General features: G+C 50.5%; 1 protein-coding gene across 11 annotated transcripts; it reads left to right on the top strand.

Annotated features, from left to right (window-relative positions):
• The first annotated feature begins 91 nt into the window (after positions 1-91).
• On the top strand, positions 92-14,007 carry LOC122378689 (ran-specific GTPase-activating protein-like). Of its 11 annotated transcripts, none has more exons than XM_043360057.1 (5): positions 92-353; positions 7,198-7,233; positions 7,836-8,184; positions 11,418-11,546; positions 13,229-14,007. In XM_043360057.1, exons 1-5 carry the CDS (start codon positions 267-269, stop codon positions 13,411-13,413), a joined length of 786 nt encoding a protein of 261 aa, XP_043215992.1. In that variant the 5' UTR covers positions 92-266; the 3' UTR covers positions 13,414-14,007. The 11 variants fall into 11 exon arrangements, with proteins under 11 accessions (XP_043215992.1, XP_043215993.1, XP_043215988.1 ...); XM_043360058.1 differs by having other exon boundaries at positions 100-408; XM_043360053.1 differs by having other exon boundaries at positions 325-345.
• Positions 14,008-14,067: the final 60 nt, after the last annotated feature.

The raw sequence follows: 14,067 nt of genomic DNA, 5'->3' as shown, positions 1-14,067 counted from the left end.
GCATGTAATGAAACAGAGACAAATATTGCGCGGTAAAACTAATGATTTTACTTTAATATTTAGGTTCAATGGATTTGTTACGTCATTCTATGGAGGACTGTGATTTGCAAATTTGACCGAGCTGCTTAGCAAAAATTTATTTCTGATTTTGAAAAATCAAAGTTTTGATGAATAAGATATAAAAAATGTAACAAACTGTTTTGCTAGGTAGTTTTTGCTCGATAATATCTCAAAAAAGGGGAAAGTAATTTCAACATTTGAATTCTATGATGTCATTAGGAACTTTGCAGCTTATGAATGCAAGCGCTCTTCACATATGCCTCGCATTTGAAATTGTTTTGTGTGGTGTGGAGGTGTGTGGTTCTATTTTCATGTGTTGCCAGTTTTTTTTTTTAATTCGGTATTGAAGTATGTCCTCAAGCAACTGGTTAATCCAAGGCCCTATATACCTGGGTTAATCTGGCTAAGCCCCTTTGCCCGGCCCAATATTTCAGACTGCAAAGCAAATTAAAACAATTAAATTGTAATGGGATCCTCCCACCTTCAAAAAGTTAATGAATTGGCATAAAATGAAAAGTGATGGAACCCTGGTCCAGAAAGAGCAAAATGAATGTTTACCAAATTACAGGGTGACACAAAAAAACGGTCATCACCAAAATTTGAATAACTTCGAAAGTTTTATTCAGATCATCACCAAACTTCGGCCACTTTAGGTCACACCTATGTAGCAGACATCCACCAAGTTTCAAGTCTTCACTACGAATACTTTTAGTACAGTGTGTGCTTTACGGACGCTCCACAATGTGCTCCAGGTGAGCGCCCCGGCGCTGCAGGGCGTAGGCACACCCAAGGCTATATAGGCACACCTGCATCCGGCGGGCAAAGTTGTCGATAACCCGATAAGAATAACGTTTCAGGGGTAGCACACCCCCTGAGCACTGTCTCCAGAGGCCATTGCACTCTGTTAAGTGCACAGCCATCGGGTTATCGACAACTTTGCCCGCCGGTTGCAAGTGTACCTACGCCCTGCAGTGCCGTGGCGCTCACCTGGAGCACATTGTGGAGCGTCAGTAAAACACACACTGTACTAAAAGTATTCGTAGTGAAGACTTGAAACTTGGTGGATGTATGCTACATAGGTGTGACCTTAAGTGGCCGAAGTTTGGTGATGATCTGAATAAAACTTCCGAAGTTATTCGAAATACCTCACGGTTCGACTGTTACATCATTTGGAAGCAATAATTTGACTTTTAAGTCAAATTCAAAAAAGTCAAAAGTTAAAAGTCAAATTATTGCTTCCAAATGATGTAGGTAACAGTTGAACCGTGAGGTCCTTAACATAAAATAAAGTTCAATCTAAAAAAAACAGTCAATATTTTCCATTGTAATTTAAATTTGTGCCATCAGCAAAATTGCTGATGGCACAAAGTCTAAGTGGGTTCTCAAATGCCTGTAGCCCCTTATAATACAAAAAAACTGCAGATTTTGAAATTTAATATCACAGAATTAAAGTTTTTCTTGATGTTGTGATTGCCTAAACTGAGGGCTGTTCGGCCCTGTGTACGGTCCACCACATGCAGCCGTGTGCTGTCATACCAAATACCCCATCCCCTTCCCTATCCCTAAGCCTGCTGCACACACCGCACGCAGCAGTGAGCGGTGCCCATGAACAGCCCTCTGGTAATCGCAAGCCAGGGTCCCAAATTCCGCTATCTCAACTCAAAACTAATGTCAACTAAGGTGGGATGGTCACTTTAACTATCTAGTGCGAAACGTGGAAGGCCTTGCACATTGCATTTCAAGTCCAATTTTGCATGTTTGGCAAAAGCCCAACATTGAGCATAATAGTTAGACCTGAGACATGCAATGGAGTAGGCATTAAAAAGTCTTGGCAAGAGACCAATTCCAATTTGAAGTCAAAACCAGTGAATAATATTTTCTGTAGATAACCTACCTACCTACCCAACCCTCCCACTGGTATATTTTTTAACAATTTAGTTTGAATGTTTGAATGGACGGATTGACAGAGCCAGTGCCTATGCTAAGCACTAAGCAGAGCTTGTTGTGTTGACCCCGAACCCTACCTTCCGATCGCTCTATTCTGGGTGATGAGAGACTTTTGATGCCAAAGTTTAATCAAAGCCGTATCCGGCCTGTCCCACTCAACTGGCTGCGGCTGCTCCCACCAACCGCAGACCATCCCCGTCAGGAGTCTCAAATATCGAGCGCCGGAACTACTCGAACCCGTGCTCTCACTACCGGGGGAGTCCAGCGCTCTACCAAGTATCAACTGAGCTACGGGACAGGCATTGGGGTGGTGATAGGATGTGACTAATGGACTTGCCACTCTGCACTCAGATGATAACTTTGGTTGACTTTTTTAGTTTTGCACTGATAAGTTTTGCAACTTATCAAGAGTAGTTTTGGGTATGACAACAAATTTAGCACTCAGTTGAGCACTGGGAGCTAGCTAGATATCTTAGGGCCAATGCAACATGTGGCCGAAGCATCTACGGTAATAAAGACCGACCCATAAGAATTGATCTCGCGTGTGGAGGCTAACCGAAACTGACCAGTCACCCAAGCCAATCTACATAAAATGTACTGAGTTAATAGATCCTGACTGAAGAAAACTACCTACGGTCCTGATTTTCCTGGCATTCAGGTCATTGACCTAGCCTACAAGGTCAGCCAATGTACTTACAATCGGGTACCATTGGCTTCCTCTCGTTACAAGCAATATGTTTTTTTTTTTGTTATGTTCCTGAAAACTCTGTCTCGATCATGGGCCGACGACTCGACCGTCTAACAACCAGCAAGTCCAATCAACCCTCCCCCCCCATCCAGCCTCTATATCTTAATCACTATTGGAGTGACTGGGCCGTGCCTTGCACGCCTGATATTTGCAAATGTTATTCCTTCTACCAAAATTTTCTGAATGGTTTGTTTTTATATTTTTTGAAATATTGTATTTCAAATCCGTGGACTGAGATTTTGTGAGCGATCTTGTAAGTGCCTTAGTGTAGTGCCCTGAGGGCTGTTCACGGGCCCTGTGCGAGGACCGCACACAGCGGCCGCTGTGGTTGGTCGGGACCGGCCACAGGGACCGGCCACTGCACGCGGCCGTGTGACGTCATGCCGCCTACCCATCCCCCACCCCCACGCCTGCTGCACGTGCACACACCGCACTCAGCACTTTACGGTGCTCGTGAACGTAGTCCTGTATATTAGCGGTATACCCCGCTAATATAACACATGTTACATACATAGGTAGCGGGTAGGGGATGACTGGTGAGTGGTGAATATCCACTCCTTAAAGATAAACTGACTGAGTAATTGCCAATAAGCGTGAAAATGCCAACTGCCAAACGTATGGAAAGCTCATAGGGAAACTCTATTAAATAGCCCCCTCCCAAAAAAAAAATCGATGGTTTTCGCCAAGCCTCTTTAAGTAAGTTGGAAGAGCTTGTTTTGAAACAAAAAGTTTTGTATGTTTACCAGACGCCTATGATGAGGCAGCATAATTCCCAGTTCTGATGGTGTCTCGCCGAACATATCTCCGTGCCGACTCGCGAACAAAAGTAGGCATCGCTCTAGTCCAAGGATAAAAGACGTAGGTAGGTACCGCTAAAAATAAAAATTAGCATAACACATGGGTGTAGTTTTCCAAAAATCATTGGGGGTGCTCAATAGCTTTCAGAAAGGCATGCCATAGTTTTTGTAGTTTTTTTAGTTGTTCTTTTTACTGTAGCTATCAGGCATCATGCAAGAAATGATGTTAAATCGGTTCGAGAGCTTGTTTTAATAGCGCCACTGTAAAACAATTTGGCTCACCCAATGCATTAACCCGCGCGGGGCTGGGGTCTCCAGCCGAACGCGCGGGGCTGGGGGGATAAATTTTACCCCCCTGTTATCTCCCGAACTAATGGTCCGATTTGGAACATTCAAACGCCAATCGACAGATCTCATCACGAATAACTAAAAACATGTACTTAATTTAAAGTTTGAGGTCAAGGTCAAGGTCAGGTCAAGGGTACAAATTGCAAGTTTCTTTAGTATCGGCCTTGCACCGTAGTTGCCGAAGAATGGAGTCATGGACTGAGACTGATTGCCCAAAACGTGTTTGGGCCTGACCTTGGCCATAAGTTTGGCAGGCCAGATTTTGTACTGGACCATTTTGAGTCAACTTTGAGAAATACATAAAGTACAACGGTGGTAAAATCGTTGCTATAGGTATAACACAGTTTACCCGCTCCGGGTGTGAGGGAGGGGTGTGGGGCAATGAGTGCACTGACGTGGCGCCCTCGGAGGGCCGGTATGGGATTAAAGCTCAGCTACACTAAGGGCTTGTGTGGTGCCTTCAGTTATCGGTGGCACCCTCAGAATCACCGACGTAGGGCCCTCAGAGCCGCCGGTAAGGGAGGTACCAGTGTGGGGCCGCCATGCAGGTGCCGGTGTGGGCGATCAGAGGTGCTAGTGTGATTCTCTCAGAGGCGCCGATGAGGGTCCTTACAGGCGTTGCTCCGGGCCCTCATAGACGCTGGTGTAGAGCCGTTACAGACGGGTGTGGGGCCTTTAGAGCTGCTGACGCGAACTCTCTACAAGCCGGCAGGGGGGCTCAGTGACCGGCAAGGGGTCCTTAGGGCTTAGGAAGGCAGAAGAAGTCCTGCGGGGTCCTAAGAGAGCGGCATGGTACTGTCAGACGCCGGTGGGGCCCTCAGGGTCACCGTTGTGGGCCCTCAAGTCATCAGTGGGTGGCCTTTAGATGCGCAGGTGTTGGGTGGGTCCTCAGAGCCGCCGATATAGGGCTTTAATAGGCACTGGTGTAGGCACTCGGAGTTGGGGGTGTGAAACCCTCAGAGACACCGGTGTGGGCCCTCATAGGCACCGACGAGGGCCCCATAGTTGCCGTTATGGGGCCCTCAGAAAAATAAGTGTGGAACCATCACAGGTGGGAAATGCCCCTAGAACTGTCCCCTCATAGGCCGGTAAGACCTCTCAGAGGCCAGTAACGGGCCTTTGGAGACCACCGAGGTGTCCTTAAAAGCCGCAAAAGGCCCTCAGAAGTCGGCGTGGGGCCCTTATGGAGACCTTAGTGTGGCTGCTATTTATGGCCCATGAGGTGCTCTAACGAGCCCCACGGGGCCCTTCTGAGTAGAAATATGGCCATCTTTAACCCTCAGCGGTCAAATGGCGCTGCAGGGCCTCTCGGACCCGAGGGTCCCTTTGAACCCGATGGGGGGGAGGGGGTACGTGTCTCCTGAGACCCCTAGCTATGCCACTGTTTCATATGCATCATGTCAGGTATTTTAGGGTCGCCCCCCCCCCCAACTTGAAAATCGTTCCCGGGCCCCTGATAATCCAGAATTGGAGGATCAAAAGCATGCGATAGCATGCTTTTGCATCCGGAAATTCCCATTGGTGGGTCGCTGAAAAAAGTTCGGCTGAGCCTGTTTGTCAGTGAGTGAGTGAGTATGTGAGTTTGTCCAAGCTTTTTTGGACCTGGAGTCAAAATGGATGGACCGATCGGGACGAAAGTGGGACCGTTTGATTCGTCTCCGGCGAGGTAAACTTTTGGTGCTGGCCTCGGTTCGCTCGGTGCTTCGTGGCACATGCTATTCCGCTTCAAAGTTTCGGTGACACGAAATTTTTTGTCAAGGCTACAGGTCAACCCGAGGTCACGGGCAAAGCCATACTGGCGGGACACATCGGTAACACCTTGAACCAGTTTCCAGGGGGGTCACCGTCTGCGAAGGGTGCAGGCTGCACGTGCTGGGGTCGGAAAACTGTTTTGACGTGAGGTCCTCTGGCTCAAAGAAATTTTAAGCTATCAACCTCAAAAGCGGTTCAATGGTAGTCCCAGACAAGGCCTCCAAAATAATGCACATTTGGTTGAGCTAAACTCTGTGGTGCATGAGCTATGCACGTGCAAGCCGATTGCACCCCTTCGTACGTTGCCACGCCTGCAGAGTAAACGGCAGCTCTAACTGGTTCAAAACTTGCAGGTCATAAGAAGAATACATTTGATCACGACATTCTGGCGAGATAATATCCGAGGGGTGCAAGCTGCGCGTGCGGGGGGCGGATAACGGTTTTGACGAGGGATCCTCTGATCCCGGGAAACGTCGATCTAGCGACACAAAAGTCGGTACACTGATAGAACTAGACACACGCTATTAGAAACAGAAAGATGGCATGGCGCAGCCGCTATTAATGAAGTCATTGGGCTATGGATCCTCCAATTCTGACTCAAGGCAACGCACGAGCGCTGCCGGTATCTAGTATCAGATGTAATGTTAACACAAATATTATGCATCTTAATTTGTGGTGATTTATTCAATGTATATTCTCTTAGTCACTGAATTGAGTAAGCATAGTATTTGCATGATTCACTGGGCTCATTACAGTACTAGGAGATGGACATTCTGATTATTGAGGGCCTTGAGTCAGCTGGGAATGTTTTGAGGAGGCTGGGGGTGCTTTAAGAAGGCAGGGGGTGCTGAGCTCAGGATTGGGGGTGCTTGAGCACCCACAAAGAGATATAAAGTTACGCTTATGGCATAACATGCCCTGACCTAACCCAACTCAGCCTAGTGTAAACGAACCCAACCCAATCAAACCTACCCCAGGCAATCTAACCTGTACCTACTTTGTATGTGCGTACTATATGCCATACAAATATTTGCGATACGTACTTTCGTCCTACGTACATTGTCATTTGGCGACGTACAGTTGACTACAGAATGATGGATTACTCCTCATAAGGTATCTTTTGGTTGGAACGCTAAGTTGTGTCGTTGCCCGTTTATCACGCAATTAAGCGTGTTTATAGTGAGCGTTGAGTCACGGCGTTGAACTGTTAATCTGTAAGAATCTTGGAACCGTTATCTCACCCCGTGTGATGCGGCACAGCCTATCACTCCAAGGCAACTGATTGCCTGTGAAAAGTGGAACATCATTCTGTAGTCAACCGTACATCGGCCACGAGAACCTTTGCGATGTGTACTTTGTCCGTAACTCCTCCATGCCAGAGTCCGGGCCAAGACAGGCCTGCCGGTCGGCACTCCTTCGAACACCTGTCAGAAGTGTCGTAGGTGGCGCTGAGAGCGATGGTACAGTGCGTTAGTTCGTTCAGGTGATTTACCGTCGTTGACTTTATCAGCTCACCTAACTGGCAATATTTTTGTTTTGTTCCAGGTGAAATTTCTGAGTGGAAAAATGTCCGATAAAGAGGTAAGTATCATTCCACTGGCACTTCGATACTAAAACTCCTTAAACTTACAAAGCCTTAAACAACGGTCTTGAACTGTGTATTTCGCTAAGAATTTCTGGTACATTTTGTTTCGCCCCTTCTGGAAGTCGGGCGTAGGTCGCGCGCTGAGCTAGTCTGGAGCTGGCTACTCCACCCTCGGTTTGCTGTCCAGTGCCCGGGTGTCTGATTGACGATATGTTGCTGCCCTATTTGGGCGCTGTGCTGGCGGTATTTTGGTGCCGGTACCGGCGCTGTTCAGGTACTGTACCGGCGCTGATCTTGTGTCGGTGCTGTCGGTGCTAACCTGCCCTGAGCCCTCTGTGCTGTCGGTGCTAACCTGCCCTCTGTGCTGGCATTGCTAACCTGCTCTCTGTGTTGTCGGTGCTTCTCAGCTGTGCTGTCGGTGCTCCTCAGCTGTGCTGTCGGTGCTCCTCAGCTGTGCTGTCGGTGCTAAGTGCTAACCTCTCCTCTGTGCTGTCGGTGCTAACCTGCTCTCTGTGCCGTCGGTGCTAACCTGCCCTCTGTGCCGTCGGTGCTAACCTGCCCTCTGTGCTGTTGGTGCTAACCTCCCCTCTCTGTGTAGAATCAGCAGGAGCCGGAGTCGTCGGCGGCTCCCGAGGCCGGGGAGCCGGCTCCGGCCAAGTCGGCGCCGGCCGCCGGTGATGAGGACGAGGAGCCCGAGGCGGCGCACGACCCGCACTACGAGCCCATCGTCTCGCTGCCGCTGGTCGAGCTGCCCGACAGCGAGGCCGACGAGGAGACCCTGCTGCAGCTGCGCGCCAAACTCTACCGGATGGACCGCTCCGGCGAGCAGCCCGAGTGGAAGGAGCGCGGCACCGGCGACGTCAAGATCCTCCGGCACAAGAGCAAGCCGCGCGCCCGCCTGCTCATGCGCCGAGACAAGACGCTCAAAGTGTGCGCCAACCACTTCGGTGAGTAGCCGCCACCCGGGGTGTTCGACATATGTCGAGCTTACGAGAAAGATAAGTCGTTCGCGGATTTTTATTGGCATTATGATAAACCAATACAATTGCATGAACACGCTTAGTTAACACAAATATAACTTTATATCAGCGTTTCTGATTTAGAAGCCATGAAAAATATGTACATATTTCCCCTATGTTTTGAGCTATTTCCAATAGTCTGGGGTCTACTCCCAATGCATGGCTGATGGGCAATGGCTGCATTTCTGCCTATTATCTGCTCGCTCATATAACCGCAGCGGTTACTTGATGCAGCAATTTTAATGTCTCTTACGAATAACGATGTATTGTAGCGTGGAACTACGGAGTCGGGAAATGCTAATAAGTCATGCTGAGTATAACTGAAGTGCTGCGACGAAAAGTGAAATAGCGACGGGACTGATAAGGTTTTTCTCTCTCAGTGATTTCTTTTGGTACAGTTGGGTTATGGACTGGTAAAATCTACTTTTATCTTACTGGGGCAACGAAGAAGTTAAAGTCAAACTATCTGTCAACTTAAAATATAGCATAGTAGCGTATAATAAAGGGGAGGTGATGCCTTACAGAGCCGCCAAAGTCTTACGATGCGTAAACATTACCATCCGGCTCGCCCTGCAACAGCTGAAGCGTTCGTAGCTCTGTGGTGCGCCGTAATGTCGTCAGACCGATTAGCCGATGGGCTTCATGCATTTCCCAGACTGCTCTTTTAGACGACACATTCATTGATAGTGATAAATTGAAATAATAAAACTTAAAGATTTACAAGCGATTAGATGCCACCTCATATTATGGATCCTTCCGCATCCTCTCTGACCCTCATCCTGATGAACAAGCGTGGCCTCGGTCAATGTGACACACCAGTCTGCAGCCAAACGTTTCCCGTAGTTTCCGTTGTCCGGCAGTTGACCTCGAGACAAAGCCAAGCTACGGTGCCAAGGCTGGCGGTTCGGCTTTGTGCCTGTCCCGGCTGGAGGTGCCGCGTCTGGTCAGGTTAGCTGGCCCGCCGCTGTGCACCGCGGTCCGTGGAGCGGTTCGCCGCGGCGCTCACCGAAGGATGTTTATTCCACGGGGCAAAGATCGCGGCTGACCGCCAGGGCGTGAACGATCGGTTCTGGATGTCTGACCGGAACTGTGTTGTACGAGGTGTGGGTGGCTTGGTGTGACGTTTGCAGCCTCCACAACGTTTGCTGCAGTATCCGGATGCTGACAAGGCACATTCCTTGCTCGTGTGTTGTGTGTAAAACCCTGTAAGTGCTGACAGACTATTCAATTTGAATGGAATGAACGAAGCTTGTTTTCCATAAATATGCGCGGTTATCATAAAAATTGATTAAGAAAATTTGACTAAAAATCCAATGATTTCGTACGACAAAAACTATAGTTATAAGAGTCCCGTGATTCCCTCACTTCGTAGCTCGTGGCATTGCTATGTGACACAGCTGCTGCAGTCCCGGATAGTTATAGAGACGGACGCCTTCGTGTACTGCATGGCTCCCGTTTGGCGGCCGGGGTGGGGTCTAGTGGCCTGTTATTTGGCGCCCCTTGGACGGACTGCGGAGGGAGGGTCCGCCTGTACCCGTCCGTGCTCAGCCAGACCATGTACCGGGTACCCGTCCTTGGCGGTCGGTCCATGGCCCCGCCCGGGTGGACGGCCGGTCCCATCTGTGTCGGTCCTATCCTCCCGGCGGGACGGCGAGCCGACGGACCAACGGACTCTGAATGACAGATGGCCGGGGACGAACCGCGGGCGGCGGCCGGCTCATTAAAGGTGCCGCCCGTCCGGTCGGGGTGCCTCCATAATTCATCACATTCCACAGATGGATGTATTATTCTGACGGTAATCGGCACTCGGTTATAGCACGCACTCCTCGTTATCGAAAGGCGATGTGATGTTGCTGTGATAAGACGTTTCTGATTTTACAGTTCGACCTCTCCTCATCCCGCTTCCTCCAAGGCCACTATACTCAGTCACCAGAGAAGACGGCACGTGGACCGTAAAGTAACGTCAGCGAATTATTATAATGAAAAAGATAACGTCGATAGGTCGTCGATATCAAACGATAACCTGATGTTCGACGTAGACCATATGTTGATACCAATCATTATGCGCGAACATGTATTTGTAGGCATAAATGTTTAAGAACATTTTATAATTGTTTTCTCCAATATTCCCACCTTAAGCAGGTTCCAATTATAGCATCAAAGTATTATTTTACTCGGTCAGGCTTTATCTAGTGTGCTGCAATCAATTTTACATCTCTCCCAATACCAGCGCATATTTCACAAAATGTCCAGCGGTGGGGGAGTGTGTAAAGTGGCGCCCAGTTTTAGTGCGGGTCGTAAAAAGCTCGATGGCGGGCCCATCGGGAGGTCCGAGGATGTGTCTTCCTTCTACCGGCTCCTCTGCCCACTCTCGTCCATTATGCAAATGTTGGCGACCGGCGGCGGTTTGAGGCCGTCGGCGGACACGCCGGCGCCGGGCGCGGTACCCGCGGCTCGCCTCAGAGGCGCGGGATGCGGTACCCACGGCTCGTATCAGAGGCACGGGACGCGGTATCCACGGCTCGCCTCAGAGGCGCGGGACGCGGTACCCACGGCTCGTCTCAGAGGCGCGGTACCTACAGCTCGTGTCGGAAGGCGCGGGACCCGCGGCTCGCCTCAGAGGCGCGGGACGCGGTACCCACGGCTCGCCTCAGAGGCGCGGCTCTCCCCCTGCTCGGCCTCGGTGGAACCGGGTGCGGTAGCCGCTGTTTGTCGCGCCGGCCGCCCCTCGGTTGTTCCGTGTCGCCAGCCATGGTAATTGGTGGCGGGAGCGCCTTGTGGTGGGTACGGCACGTGTCGCAGGGGATGGTCGCGCTAGTCACCCCTCGACTGGGAGAGATGTTTTGACTGCGAATGATTGACTGGTGTGGATGGACTGGCGGCGCTGTGTGGGTCACTCCGGGGTTGTTTTATGATCGGGTGGGCGACACTCTCCCGACGTGGCGCCAGTACGAGAACAATGCACTGGTGCGCGGAGGCAAACTTCATCTCGGGAAGCTTTGGAAATGTGCGTGGAAGTTTGAAGTCCGTTTCTATTTCTTTGTGGGCCTTTCCGAGCCGAAAAACGTAGCGTAAATGTCTGCTTTTTCGTCGCTATTTACACAACCCAGGAATCATTCAGTATCAGTGACGCCGCTGACGCGCCTTTCTTGTGTTTGCAGTGACGCAGAACATCAATCTGATGCCCAACTGCGGCAGCGACCGCGCCTGGGTCTGGAGCGTCGCCTGCGATTTCTCCGACGAAGAACCCAAGTCCGAGATGCTGGCCATCCGATTCGCCAACGCCGAAAGTAAGTCGCTAGAGCGGATAACATTGGGCAGGCCTTGTCCATACAAATCAATGGTTTGCCCGATACCCGTTCCCCTGACGATACACATTTAGATTGTAGGTGCTGGTGCCTGGTAGTTTTCTGTGCCGAACAGTGTCTGTGTTCGTGTGTCCAATTCCCGTGGATATTTTTGTTAGGGCTCTTGGCGATCCGTACACCCTAGTTGCCTCAGGGGGTGATCAGCCGAGGAGAAATATTCATCATATGACTTAATTGGTTTACACAGTCCTTTATCATCCTTTATATCGACATTTACCTGCATTTTGGTGGAACAAATGATCAGCTGGTATCCGCATAATGTTAAGTTTATCAACTATTCGTGCGTTGTGGCAAGGTCCAACGAATGAAAACATATCGCTCGAATAGTTCCTGGTATTAAATGGCAGTAGAAAGTGCACGCTTTTGAAACATCTGATCTTCGAATGTTAACTTTGCAAGATTTTGAAGATTTGCCAGATTTCTTTATGCATCAAGTATGCGTGTTTTGAGGCAATTTAAAGGTTTTAAGTGGACAAACTTACGAGGACGCAAACCACGGTTTTAGAGCTCGCATACTTTTGACATGCTGTCCTATCTGGGACGGTATGTCAGAGTTCCAGGGAGTTTTGGGGGAGACGGAACGAAAGCAAATATAGCGCACCCGCTTACCCGGGCGGTGTTTCACGACAGAGCGCTGCGCGCGTCGGTGCGTTGGGTTTCCATGGCAATATCAACAAACTCCACTCTGACGCTACGCTATGACGTCATCGCAAACGCTAGCACCCCAGCGCCAGCACCATCAGCACGCTAACAGCGTTTGCACTCAAACCTCTGCTCTCTCTGTACTTGGTTCCTTAGGACCTCTGTTCCAAACGCGATTCATCATAAGCTAACGGATCGCACGCAACTTAATTCGAGTGACGTTAGGGGTATGCCTCAGCTCCCAGCGCGCTGCAGCGCGCGCAGCGTCGGGCGGTGAAACAGGGCCCCGGGCGCGGTTTGTCCCATTCGAAGTGTCTACCTGGATGTGACTGATCGCAGTCCATCATTTGTATGCAATCTCCGTTATTTACATATACCGAGCCTTGCATCCATCGGGCTCTTGATGCGTTGAAATAGCATTTGAATTGCCTTGGACCATTCTCGCTTTGTTTAATACTGAAAATTGCACTTATGCCACCTTGTAATGTCCCGTCGTGAGCAATGAAATGAACGTCTTTGGCACGAAGCCCAAATCAATGGATCGTTTCGGGTCGGATTAATACCGCTGCTGATCCGTGACTGCCTGTGGGTTTGTCGAACTCCGGCAGCGCTGCCGAAATAAACATAAAACTTCACTTTTATATGGCCAGTTAATTAGCTGAGTTCTTTTTGTGTCAGTGATCCCAGGCTTTACTGCCAACTACCGAAAAAACGTGCAGAGAAGAGCGATTCTCGGCGATCTCGCCGTGGCCAGTCGTGGCTCGGTAATACTTCCCTGTGACTCATTTGCCGTCGGCTGATGTCAGCGGCTGTTCGGCCGGGCCGGGGCGCGGCCGCTCCTCCGCAGGAGATGTTCGCAGTGTTGCGCGGCGCCAAAGGTCACGATAAGTATGCAGTTCCCAGCCGCGACCCGAAGGCGGGCCGGCCACGGCCACTCATTATCCCCTCGGTGTGTTGGACAGATGCGAAGAAGTTCAAGGAGGTATTCACGGAGGCGCAGAAGATAACGCGGGAGGACCCTACGCTGCCGGAGGAGGCGACCGAGGAGCGCGAGGCCGAGCCGGAGCCGGAGCCGGAGACGGAGGCGCCCGGAGGGGTGACGGACAAACTGGCCTCGCTGACGGTGCGGGAGGGCGCCGAGAGCTAGTGGAGCGCCCCCGGGCACGGGTCGCGCTGTCGCCGGTTCTCTCAGACAGCGGTGGGTCGGTGCGCCGTGCCGGAGCGCGGTGCTTTTATTTACCAGTGTGTCTATGCACCCGGCGCTGGTGCGAAAATCTCGCTGGCATCGACTGGTCGCGGGCGGCGGCGATACGCGAGCTGCCAGCCGGGCGACTGTTCCGTTAGCTGTCACATTTCGTTGCATTTGTCGTGTACCATGAGCTGAGCGGCATTCCATTGTTTCCGTTTTGGCTTTTGTCGGCTGCTTTGCGTTTGGTGGTGTGGAGCACATTCCTGTGACACGGCGGACTACTGCGGGCTGTGTATCGCACGGGAACCAAATCAAATTCGGCGTGTGCGCTGTGGCGACTTGCGGCGCGTTGTTAGCCTGGCTGCTGGCGTGCTCGGCATGCTGTGCTCTGTCGACGTAGTGTGGACGTGTATTTGACGTGACGTGATGTGAACGTCTCCGTCATCCTGGTGAGCTGACCGCTGCGGTCCACAGTTGGAGGCGGCTGGCCTGAGAACAGGTTGTGATGACGTCATTCCCAGGGTGGAATAAATCTGACTGGCATTTTCGCCACCACTGTTTTTTTCTTTACAAACGATATCTATAACTGATATTTTAATACGTCAGTGGAAT

Source organism: Amphibalanus amphitrite, unplaced genomic scaffold, assembly GCF_019059575.1.
Source record: "Amphibalanus amphitrite isolate SeventyFive unplaced genomic scaffold, NRLGWU_Aamphi_draft 000063F_arrow, whole genome shotgun sequence".
NCBI lineage: Eukaryota > Metazoa > Arthropoda > Thecostraca > Balanomorpha > Balanidae > Amphibalanus > Amphibalanus amphitrite.
This window is presented reverse-complemented; position numbering and strand designations above follow the sequence as displayed.